The 12,672-nt window shown below is 39.0% G+C and overlaps 1 protein-coding gene across 3 annotated transcripts in view; it reads left to right on the forward strand.

Moving 5' to 3' along the window:
• tmem65 (transmembrane protein 65) overlaps positions 1-12,672 on the forward strand; it is a 57,705-nt gene that overhangs the window by 25,228 nt on the left and 19,805 nt on the right. For all 3 annotated transcript variants that reach the window (XR_007247413.2, XM_048529606.2, XM_048529607.2), the window contains 3 exons: positions 6,555-6,599; positions 8,285-8,352; positions 11,702-11,756. Coding sequence is in view for 2 of the 3 variants with exons in the window: in XM_048529606.2 (XP_048385563.1) it covers positions 6,555-6,599; positions 8,285-8,352; positions 11,702-11,756 (168 nt within the window). In the remaining variant the exon portion in view is untranslated. The remainder of the gene's footprint in view (positions 1-6,554; positions 6,600-8,284; positions 8,353-11,701; positions 11,757-12,672) is intronic.

The raw sequence follows: 12,672 nt of genomic DNA on the forward strand, positions 1-12,672 counted from the left end.
TCACAGCATTCACTCCAATTAAGATGACTGATTTGTCTGTTCAGTTTTTTTTTGCATTTCTGACATGTGCTGCCTTCCTTCACATTTCAAATGCAGTGATTTTTCGTCTTTATTGCCAGATAGTCGGAAATGCATCAAGACCAAATTCTCACTGCAGTATTTGAGCAAAAGCATGAATTTAAACAAGTAACCCATTAGATTTTGCCTCCCAATTGCACAGAACAGAATGAGGCCATTTGACCCATGGTGGTGCTACTGGCTCTTTGAAAGAGCTAGCCAGTTAATTCCATTCTCGTTTTCCCACTGCTCTACAAAAATTAACTCTTGCTTTAACATCTTCAGTGCCAATTCTAAATTTATGCAGATATATTTAGTCAGTGAAAGTAATCTTTCAGCAATTATCCTCCATTACGTCTAAAGTTATAACTTTGAACATCATGAGGATAATCAGTAAGGAATGTGAGGAAATGATCCTCTTTAACTTTCGTTGCTTCAGTAAACTGAATACATTTATATATGTTCATAGTCAATTGCATCCCGAGACCAAGGTTGATTTTTGTCCATGGTTTTTAAAAGATCCTTTCTGTAATTACTAGGCAACCTCCAAAGGATGTTAATGATATATGCAATGCAGCATTTCCTAGACTGGATCATTTGAAATAGTGTCTTATTATCCAATTTTGCCTTAAGCACAAATAGGGTTCCTTGTAATTTTTTCATACTAACTTTTAGATCCAGTTGTAAGTTTTATTGAGAGGCTAGACTCTGTTTAACAATAGCATCATATATAGGTTTGACCTAAATTGCAATGTTCCCAATCAGAGCAATCACTGTGCTAGTTCTTCATCTTTCTCCTGTGTCCCCTCTTTTTTTTTGAAAGTGGGTAAAATTTTAAAGGAGTACAGGTATCTTGGGAGATTATTGCTTTGCAAATTCTCTTCTGACAGCCTGTCATCTCCTCCCCCTACCCTGCAAACCCCCACCCACGCAATGTAAAAGGGACTGCTACCTCAGCTCTGTGGAGTTCCTTGTTCTGTACGATTGGTTCCACTGTTCCAGTTTCTGCAGTGTTGTTCTATCGCAGAACACAAATGGAACAGAATCAAATCTTGCATGTTGGTTTGAGGAGGGTTGATGATGTTAGAGCATGGGTTAATTGTAGAGTATGGGGAAAGAGGAGGGAAATTACTCACTCGAAGGTAAGTATCCTTTGGCATTGAAAGCTGCTCATTGACTTATTTGTCTCTTTTTACATAAACAAAAGTCAAGGAGAATGGGTGTGCAGGGATCTTTCGTGACAATGTCTTGTCCAGAAGTTCCATTCAGGCTGAGAAACCCTTTTTGCAGCTCTCTTCTCCTTTCCCCCCACAGTCCTTTAACAGATGAAAAATAACTCGAGATAACAAGGTGTAGAGCTGGATGAACACAGCAGGCCAAGCCGCGTCGGGAGAGCAGGAAAGCTGACATTTCGGGTCTCGACCTTTCTTCAGAAATGGGGGAAGATCTAGACCCAAAATGTCAGCTTTCCTGTTCTCCTGATGCTGCTTGGCCTGCTGTGTTCATCCAGCTCTATACCTTGTTATCTCAGCTTCTCTAGCATCGGCAGTTCCTACTGTCTCTTAAAAATAACCCACTTGCCTTTGGTCAACGGCACAGGTGTCTCCTGTTAGGAACCTGCCCAGGAATCCACCAATCCATATTTCTGGATAATTGGGTACATGTCCTGTTCTGTTCTTTTGACTGATCTTGTTCTTCTACCTTCTCTTACTGCACACCCACCCAAGGAGATGTACTGCTTACGAACCCTTGCTCATCATTGCTGTTGTGGGTAATCGGTGCTATCCTGAGTGCTGGTTGGGTTGTCAATACATGAAAGCGTGTGTTCAATCTCAGATTGGTTGGCTGTTATATATCCAGTTTTTCAGGCTGGTGGTTATCCTACTGATATCACTACTTGTTATCTCCTGACTATTCCCTAAGATGATAGCTTTGTGGGTAAATCACCATGTTATCTTTAATTCAGCTACTTATTAAGAAATCTCTCAAACCATCAAGTACTGAAACAATGATTTACATCATAAGAGGCTGGAATTTGTACTGAAAACAAATGCTGGAGATCATAGGCCAGGCAGCATCCATGAAGAGAGCAAGCTGACGTTTCTAGTCTAGATGACTTCATGAGGGCTGGTGAAGTGTGGAAGAGGTAGCATTTATGCCATAGTTTAGGGGGTGGGAGGTGTGGAGGTGGCGGGGTATAGAGTGCATGTGGAGAAAATATGTTGAAAGCTCAGATTAAGTGATCAGAATGCGAGAATGACAGAATAATGGTGTGTCTAACTGTCAGGCTTAAAAACAGACAGCCCAACTGGGTTAGGGAGCGGGGAATGAGGACACGGTGACAGAGAATGTGATAAAGCTAAAAGAAAGGGAAGACATGGGAGTTGGTTCATGATGTGAAGATGTTGAACCCCATATTAAATCCAAAAGGCTGTAGAGTGCCTAATCTGTTGGAGATGTTCTGCTAGTTTTTAAAACTGTGATTGACTATAGCATGGCAGCATGCTCAACATATGCAAGTGGGCACGTGACCAGGGTGCTGTTAAAATGACCAGCTACGGGAAGGTCAGCGTCATGCTTGCGCATAGACCAGAGGTGTTCTGCAAAGTGGTCACCCAGTCTGCATTTAGTTTCTCTAATGTACAGTAGGCCACATTGGGTGCACAATAGATTGGAGGAGGTACAAATGAAATGCTGCTTCATGTGGAAAGACTGTTTAGGCCCTTAGATGGTGAGCAGGGAGGAGGTGAAGGGGCACATGTTGTACGCTCTGCAGTTATAAGGGAAGGTGCCGTAGGAAGGGGGTGATGTTTGTGGTTGAGGAACAGACGAGGGTGATCCAGAGGGGACAATCCCTGTGAAATGCAGACAGGCACTGAGGGTAAGATGTATTTGGTGACATCCTGCAAGAGTTGTCTGAATTGGCAGAGAATGATTCCTTGGATCTGGAGCCTGGTGGGATGAAAAGTGAGAAGGGAAACCCGATCCTGCTGTTGTCAAGGGGAAGGGACAAGGGCAGAAGTACGGGTGGTAGGCCAGATGTGGTTGACGACCTTGTCAACCACAGTGAGCAGGAAACTACAGTTATGGAAGAAGGAAGCCATGTTAGCAGGGCTGTTTTGGAAGGTGGCATCATCCAAACTACGTATTGTGTGGTACAAACAAAATATGACTCCCGCAAGTAAGGAGGCTAAGCCTCGCAACTCTACTTGTCTATGACCCGATTTAACAGTGGAATTCAGCTACGATTTCAACCAACAGTGTCTGTCTGCAAGTGTCCAGGGTTCGATTCTTCTACAGTTTTGTTCTTTAACGTTCTGCTGCTGAGTTGTTCTGATGTTGGATTCCCTACGGTTTTTGCCCTTTGGATCTACGATGTGATGTTATTGATGATTCTTTAGATTCTTTTCATCCCAAATGTTGAAAGTCTGCAGCTTGCCACCTTTTATTGGGAGTAGCTTTTTTGTTCCTTGTTGCATTTGGCATTAACTGCCTGTTTGAGGACTCCTCTTTCCTGCAGTTCCTTAAATTTTTCTGCAGGGCAATCAGTTATTTTTGTGGCATAAAGCAGCCAGTTATCAGTCGGATATCAAACAAGTTTTATTCATGTAGCTTCAATTTCACTTTCCCAGACATGGTTGATTTGCTTTCTGTGTGTATAAATTTGCCCTCATCCCTTTAATAGTTTATTCAAGACAAACTAATTGCTGATTCCTTCCATATGTAACAGTTTGCTTGTTGATTCTTTTGATCCATGAACAGTTATTAAAGTTCTGGAGTTTATGATAACAGTCACTTGTGGGAGCATCATTTTCATTATAGCCTTTCCTTGTTAGTTTACCAAGATAATTGCTTTGAATTAAGTAATAAGGCACTGCAAGGTAATTTGTCTGTTTGTCTAATGGATACATCTAAGGCAATGGGACTCTGCAGAAGCTTATGAAAATATTTCAGTTAAAAGAATCATTTGCTAACGTGTGCCTTACTAACTCCTGCTTCCTGGAACCAAGTTATTAAAAAGTCACATTTTATTTTCCAGATTAATAAGAATTCCAGAAATCCAAACTTATCAGTGTACTGAATTAACCTTAATTCCAAAGTGCTAAAAGTGTACTTGGGCCTATTGCAAATTAGTAACTATTTTGGTTTAAAGCACTGCAAGTTTAAAAATTAAGCCAATCAACGGCATAAAACTATTTCTGCTGAGTAATATCAGCCAGCATTTTTAGTACATATTTATTGACCTGATTAAGCAGATTACTGTGGCTGGAGTAACTTAACCCTTGCAGATACATGTGATTTGGATTTCACATAGAACCTTTCTGATCATAGATGATAGATACTGTATGTAGGAACAGTTGAAGAAAAAATTCTGTAAATCTGCAACTAGTAGCTTCTGAAATGCAGTTTTAGTTTGAATACATCTGCAGTATCTAGTAACAAGTAACATTACAAATGTGGGTCAGATACAGCAGATTATGTATAATTCTGAAGAATTGGCAAACAGTTCTTTGAAAATGTTTTGTTTTTTTTTCAAGATGATGAATAATTTACACTCTGCATGCAATAGTCAAAAAAAGCACCAAGCAAATTCATCCTTCTACTTCATTTTCCTTTTCCAGAAGCCAATCTTTTTCTCTCTAGGATGCTAGTCCTATTTGGCTGAAACTAACTAATATCTGGTTCAAGAATTCATGATAAACGTATAATTGACACAATTTAAACACAGCAAATTTTACAAGGCCTAATTATAATAGGACAAACTGAAGGAATTGAGTAATTCAGATGTTTCTTTGTTACATCAGACCTGTAGTCTAATCACACCTTTAGTATATTATCAAGCAAAGGTTTTAAGACCATGACACGGTCTGTGCTGTTAGGTTGCAGCCTCTATCAATAAGATGTCTTTGAATTTCATCAAGTCACAAAAGGTGTCTTTGACTCGAGCAAATATAATGACAGGCATATGGGTCTTTCCACATAGGTAATGGGAATAAAATCAATTGCACCTTGTACAGTGAAGGGGTGGTATTGCAAGCCTGAATTAATAGTTGAAGGCATTTGGTGCTTCAGCTGTGTGCGCAATTGAACTCCTTTGTACAGCCAGGATCATCAACTTCAAACTGTGCCCAAATATTTTTCTGATGTTAGAGACTTTTACTTACAACGTCCATGGTGAACTTAAGCGATTTGAGCAGGTGGGAGAGCATTTTCTGAGGCAATCAATCAAAAAATAAAAAAAACTAGGTAATGCTGGGTTGCAATCTTTCCGTCTTGGCATTGGTTAGCCATGATCATGTTGAATGGTGGAACATGTTCAAGGGCTGAATGGCTTGCTTCTGTTCCCATTTGTCATGGTTTTATAGTGAAAGCATGCTCAGGAGTCAGAAGGTTGTGGATTCAAGTTAGCCAAGGCTGACCATTCAGTTCAAAGCTGAAGGAGGTCTGTACTGTTGGAGGCTTCTGAAACATTGAATCAAGATCCTCATTCCACCCACTTAGTAGAAGTAAAAGATCTCCAGCGCTATTTAAGCAAACTGATATAATGTCACCAATATTAAACATGTGAACCATAATTGAAACATACAAGGGTGAAATTTATAATCAGAAGTTAAATATTAATAAAAAAACCAAATAAAAACTCTCTTCAGATCAAGGTCTGAAATTAATCATGCTTATGTTAATGATTTGAATTAATAGGAAGATGTTGAAATAATTCTATTGAATTACTTTTTGAAGCATTGGCAAGTTGCTTTATGGTTAAAGAGGATTGTTTGTGCAAATCGTAGCCTTGGTTGTTGATTTTTGTATGCCAATTTTTCCCTGGATGCTATTTGTATACCTTAAATATCTGAAATGACACATCAGTGACCCCTAAAAGTATGCACTATAAAATGAACATCCAGCCTCAGCAATACAGGTATGATGTCCATCTCAAGTTTGCAACTGGTAATTGGTCTTGGAAAATGAACATGACGTTTTTAGTTCTAATTATACAGGTAAAGACAAATAATCATTTTTGAGATTTAACATGCTCAGTCTGGTAATAGAGAATCAGTCTGAGCTTTAGACTTCTCCCTGTTTCTAGTGGAATCTTAATGATGAAACATTTTAGGTAGGCTCAATTCCTTTCATTATGGGTCAATTTAGAGAGTGCCATAAACAATGGTGATAAATGAGATGCGTTAAAAATAGGGAGAACGCGTCAGAACATGTTTTTAAAGCCGACATTTTAAGGTGGGTGACATAGTGAGGTTCTGCAACATGGGAACACAGTGATGGTGTTAGCATCCTCTGAAATTTGGGCATTGTACAAGACGGCTTCAGGTCTGATGATTTGATCACCCTCAGATTAGAGGTTGGATACCTCTTTATCATTTTTGTCAATCCCATTTATACTTAAATATTTTGTGCTGCATGGTGTGCCATTTTTGTGCAATTCAGAAAAAGCAGCTATTTATTCAGGTCTAAACATTCTCTTTTCTCTCTCTTTGCAGAAGAAATAGAAGTTAAGCCACCATCATCAGCACAGTACAGATATGGTAATACATCTCTGCTTTATAACCATTGTGGCCTTCAGCTTTGAGCGATAAAACAATCACTATACACTTTACAAATTTATATTTACTTGAAAGAAGCTGAAGCACAACACAAACTTCAAATCTTGTAGTTAATATTCTTTTGGTTTAGTGCAGTTAATGTCACCTATAATCAGGCACTGCTCATATTGGGCTCAATTCACCATTATCTCATAGCTACTGATTAATAGTTTAAGATTGTGGGTATGGGAAATAGGTGACAACATGGAAATTCTTTTGAAAGGGGTACTGTAGTCCTTCTGATGCCCTAATATCTCTCTCAGCTTCTAGGATATGAACATCCTATTGAGACTAGGCCGATGACAAACTAGCAAATAGTTTTACTTTCAAAATGCTTAATCTGAGAGATAATGGGAACTGCAGATGCTGGAGAATTCCAAGATAATAAAATGTGAGGCTGGATGAACACAGCAGGCCAAGCAGCATCTCAGGAGCACAAAAGCTGACGTTTCGGGCCTAGACCCTTCATCAGAGAGGGTCATCTGATGAAGGGTCTAGGCCCGAAACGTCAGCTTTTGTGCTCCTGAGATGCTGCTTGGCCTGCTGTGTTCATCCAGCCTCACATTTTATTGCTTAATCTGAGAGTAAGGTTCATAAGTAATTGCAACCCATTTGAAATACTTCATTTAATATAAGAAATCTAAATGTATTCCATTGGATTAGATGTAGCTCTCAGAATGAGAAATTCTTTGCCTTTAAAGCATCACTGAACAGATGCAAGAAACCTTTCTCTGTCTGACTCATTTATCACATCTGTTATTTCTGAACTCTTTGCTCAGTTGGATCAGAAACCAGAGGCTTGACATCTTTTAACGTCTGCCGGGTTGAGAGCCAGTCAAACCAGGGTGTAGACTTCCAACCGTTGAGCCAAATTGGAAGAACCAGTCCTGACAGTGTGAATGTTAGTTGGAATGATGTTAACTAACCTCCAATTATCTTGCTGACTTGTAATTCAGGAGACGCTCTATTTCTTTTGTTTGTTGAGTTGGATTGAATTCTTTGTATTGACTTGTAATTTTCACTCCCAAACGATGTATGAATCCACCTCTTGTGTACTGAGTTCAATTTACTAGCATTAGCTTAACATAAGTTGATCTAAAATCTCCTCTTTGCTTCTGGACATGCACAATAATTCCCAAAAGTTTCGAAAACCATATAGGAACACAATGCGACACATCCGATCACAGAATCTTGATGTTGAGGTCAGCCCACTACTCTGCTGTGTCACGGTTTCCCTGACACAATTACCAAATTAGGGACGCAAGAGGAGAAAAGAAAACGTCTAAGGTTGTTCAACAGGAATGGTAATTGTAGAAAATAAATTTTGTATTTCCCCTGTACCTTTTTGTGAAATACTTTGAAAATCAAATCAAAGTGACAGGTAATTTGACTGATTTGGATTTGAGGGATTTCTGAATTTACAGTTCAGTATTATATATTTGTAAATCCAGATGTTAAATGTGTAAATCAGTATTCTTTTGTTTTGATAACTGAAAATAAATTGATTTTAAGTTGATTGTTAGAATTGTGTTGTGATCATCAATATAATTAAACATTACAATTTAGTTTATAATTGAATTCTTGTTTGGGGAAAGCACTTGTCATACATGTTGGTTTATATCTTGCAGTGTTTCTTCACAGTGCAATACCTTTCATTGGATTTGGTTTCCTGGACAATGCTATCATGATTGCTGCAGTAAGTGCTTATCCTATGTCCTTTGCTGCATTGCTTATTATAGATACGAATCTTTAAAGGAGCTTTTTAAGAAATAAATGACATTTTGAATTGATTAGAAAGGAAATTTTGACTGGGGTGGGAGGACACCTGTGTGGAGCACACAAAACATTAGCATTGAACGGTTAATCTAAGTAACCAGCTTCCATGCTGTGATTCTCTATTTTGGGGCTCAGTCTACCGTACAGGTTTTGTACAGAAGCCCAATATGTTTGCTCCGCAGTGAAGCACAGTGCAGTAGAATATGGGTTTGAACGGGACGGGGGGGTTTGTTTGTTTGACTTCAATAAGGTGACATTTGAAAGAGTGGCAAACAGGGGCGATTTAGAATTATAGAATACCAAGAGTGTGGAGACAGGCCATTTGGCCCATAAGTCCCACAACAACCTTCTGAAGAGACTCACCCCCCCCCCTACCTAATCTCTGTAACCTGACATTTCCCATGGCTAATCCATCCAGACTGTACATCACTGGACACACCAGACAATTTAGCCAATCCACCTAACGTGCACAATATTGGACGGTTGGAGGAAACTGGGGCACCCAGAGGATCTCCACACAGAACTCCACATGCACAGTCACCAAAGGATGGAATTGAACCTGGGTCGCTGGACCTGTGAGGCAGCAGCATTGAGCCACTGAGCCACCATAACGTCCTGTGAAAACTGGAATGGTGCATTACACCTAACTGTGTCTGTCTACCTTCCAGTGATCTGCTGAATTAGGCATTCCTTGGAACTGGTTTACCTGTGTAAACTAAACATGTAGCCAGTTTTTGTTTCTCACATTCTTGAATGGTTTTGTTTGATAAAACCAAGCACCAGGTGCTTATAGGTGGGATTAGAAAGAGCAACTACTTTGTTCTGGATGGGCTGAATGGCCTATTTCTGTGCTGTAATTTAAGTTTTCAAATGTTAAAATATAGAAAAGTCTTTTTTAGAAGTAAAAGCAGGCTGAAGTGAAGTCACTCAAGGACAGGAAAGGTTGTTTTCAATAGTCTGTTGAAAATGGCATTTTAATTTTAAATTATAATTTCTGAAGAAGGGTCCTGACCCAAAACGTCAACTTTCCTTCTGCCCTGTTGCTGCCTGGCCTGCTGTATTCCTCCAGCTCCACACTGCTATCTCTGACTCGTGTCCTGCAGTTCTTGGTATCTCATCCTAATTATCAATTTGCTTTCCAACCCGACTGTCCAATTATCCTTTATCGTTAGCACTGATTGCCAGAAAGAAGATAGGAGCCTAGTTGTGGCATGGAATTTTTAAACACACTTGAGGTTAGAGATTTGAAAAAGACATTGTAGAAAAATACTGTATTGTTCCTTGAGATTGTATTTGGCTTCACTGGAACAGTGCAGAAGGCAAACAGGGACGTCAGAATGAGAGCTAGGTGGGCAATGAAACTGACAAGGAAGGGGAAGATCAGACTTACAAATCAAGCATTTTTGTGAAACCTTCCTGATTATAATGAAGCTTAGAGTAATTAGTAGATAGGGTAAGCTGATTTAGCGCGATGGTATGCTAAATGCCTGAAGAAATATTGCATCTCCCATCCTTATAGAGGAAAATGCCTGGAGGAGGAAAACAAGCTCTAGAAGGATGAACCAGAATGTCATGGAGGGATTGGTTTCTCTGGATAGCTTGGAAGGTCAGAAAGGGTGTATGTTATGGCATTATGGTGGCAGATCATCCAGCTACTTGGAAAATGAAGACAGATGAGACAACAGGCAACAAATGATGCCGTTGCCAGTGAGGGCCACATCACAGGAAATTATTTTTCAAATACCCCATCATAGTTCTGAAAGTGAAAAAAATAAAAGTGGGCAACTGGATGGTCTTGTTTGTAGACTTGCTTGCAGGAGAATGGTGTTACCGAAGGAATTACAAAGGAACAATATCATGATCACAACTGTTTTCAAATGTCAGTTTGCTTAAATAAAGTTTGCAGCAAGAAACTAATTTCTTGTTGCAGTTGTTTAAAGAACTCCCTGTAATTTGATTTTTTTTTCTCAAATTTGGAAATGAATTTCTAACAAACTCAAGTAAACAGGATCCTCCAGGCAATCTACAACTCTGATAGTTATCAGACTTCTTTGTTTTCTCCTCCCAGTTTTCATTTAGAAATGGTTCCATTGTAAAAGATCTTTACCAGATATTAAATAAATTACATGAATTCTTAGGAATTATTGGCGATACTGTTTAAAAATTGAAGAAGCTGATTGGATTGTTCTAGAAAAGGGAAAGTGGTTTTAGTCTGGTAATAGGCCCTTCTCTGATTTTTTTCATTATTTCCATTTTTACTGTTTTATCAATTTTGATTTGGAGCTGTGGGCAAAATTTGACTTTGGACTATAGGTAACAATTTTGTTAAAAGGTAGCAGAAGTTGACCATTCGAGGTTATAGAGTTCTTATAAATCTGGAAAATACTTTATTCTCATGGAGATGGCAGTTGTTGTGCGGTGATTGGGACTGGTGAAAGAGTTGTGAAGAAGTAGTATGAATTAGGTTTTGGACTATATTTTCTGTAAGAAGAAACCTGGCTGTTGGTGCTACAGCATGAAGTTTTGATGCCTAACTTTCCATGAACAGCTCTTGGAAACTCAGAATAGAAAACTAAGTATTACTACCTTTATCTGATTTAACTGTAAAGGTGACCCTGATTGGCATCCTCAAAAAAAAACAAAGAAATGATCATCTATGCTGGTGAAAGAAGATATTGTGTAAACCAATTGAGTCATCTGGCTAGTTTTGGTATTTTTCTTTTATCTATACCCTAACTGTGTAAGTGTTTGTCTTTTGTGTGAATGGGGCTGAAAACAAGGGTTTTGAGTTTATAGCGAAGACAAGTTGGATTATTTTGTTTAATTTTTGTTCTAGTAAAGTTCAATTCCTTAACAATAAAAGCTTTTGTTTAAACCACAAACTGGTGTTGATTATTCACAAAGACTGGAAGTGAATATGGAAAAAGAAGTCTGGCCAGGAACCTTTTGTGGTCAATTTTGATCATCTTTTAAATGTTTTAATTTTACTGAGTTGCAAATACGGAAGTAGAGAGGCTGCTTTGGTTCCGCTGCCTCCATGTCATAACACAATTGTGAAGAAAACACAAACTCAAGCTTGTGATCAAATGGTGGGCGACGTTTGATCTTAACCAGTCAGACATTATAGTAAAATCAAGTATTATGTTATATTGTACCCTATGCAATGTTTTTCTAACTACCTTTTAAAATATTTTGAAAGGTGTCAGACATTACTGTGCACATGAATAAGTGAAATACTGTTACGATATTTATTTTGCTCTGTTTCTTAGGGGACGCAGATTGAGTTGTCCCTTGGAGTTATTTTTGGAATTTCCACAATGGCAGGTGAGCATTCTTGAATTAATTTTAGTCCATTCAATGGCACTTTGCATCACTTCTGTGTTGTTCCCAAGCGCCAGAATTGACAACATTTTTCATTCTCACCACAATTTTGTAATGGGCCAATCCCTAAAGAATTGGCTGTCATCTTGTGTAGCAAATTATGGGTGTAACACTTAGATGGAAGTTAGTTGGGTTTCTGATCAAGTCTTAGAGTAATGCAGCATGGAACAGACCTTTTAGCCCATCAAACCGACCTGTCCGCACGTAACCCACTTTTCCAGCACTTCAGCCATAACCTGAACGTTACGACATTGCAATTACTGCTCAGCAGAGAAACTGTTTACATGGCAGCAACTGAATGCTTAGGTTGCTGAAGCAGCAGGAAGACAGAATCTTTGCCCATTATTGTGTGATGTAAGCAGTTCACAAAGTGCTTAACTTTCAAACAAATATCTGCCGGGCTTTCATTACCTCTTAACTTTTACCCTGTTTCAACTTACTCAAGCACGTGTTTGTGTTGGCTGACACACTGAGAAGATGTTACGCCGTTAACCTGGGTCGTGAAGACAGCTGAGCACTCTAGTCGTCATTTCCTTCAGTTTCTGACTCTAGGTGTTCGTCGCTGTCTTTAGGAGCTGGCAGGCATATATTTTCTATTTGCACTATATCGTGTTTTTCTTTCCTTTGGTAGCAGATCTGCTGTTTGATTTATTTTTATTCATTCATGGGGCTTGAGCATCACTGGTTGGCCAGCATTTATTGCCCATCAGTAGTTGCCCTTGAGAAGGTAGTGGTGAACTGCCTAGCTTAATGGTGTTATTGCTGATTTGGTTAATTTAGAGAGCCAGGTAATGTTCTGGGACCCAGGGTTCAAATCCCACCAAGGCTGATGGTGGAATTTGAATTCAATAAAAATCTA

Source organism: Stegostoma tigrinum, chromosome 5 (assembly GCF_030684315.1).
Source record: "Stegostoma tigrinum isolate sSteTig4 chromosome 5, sSteTig4.hap1, whole genome shotgun sequence".
In the NCBI taxonomy this organism is placed as follows: Eukaryota; Metazoa; Chordata; class Chondrichthyes; order Orectolobiformes; family Stegostomatidae; genus Stegostoma; species Stegostoma tigrinum.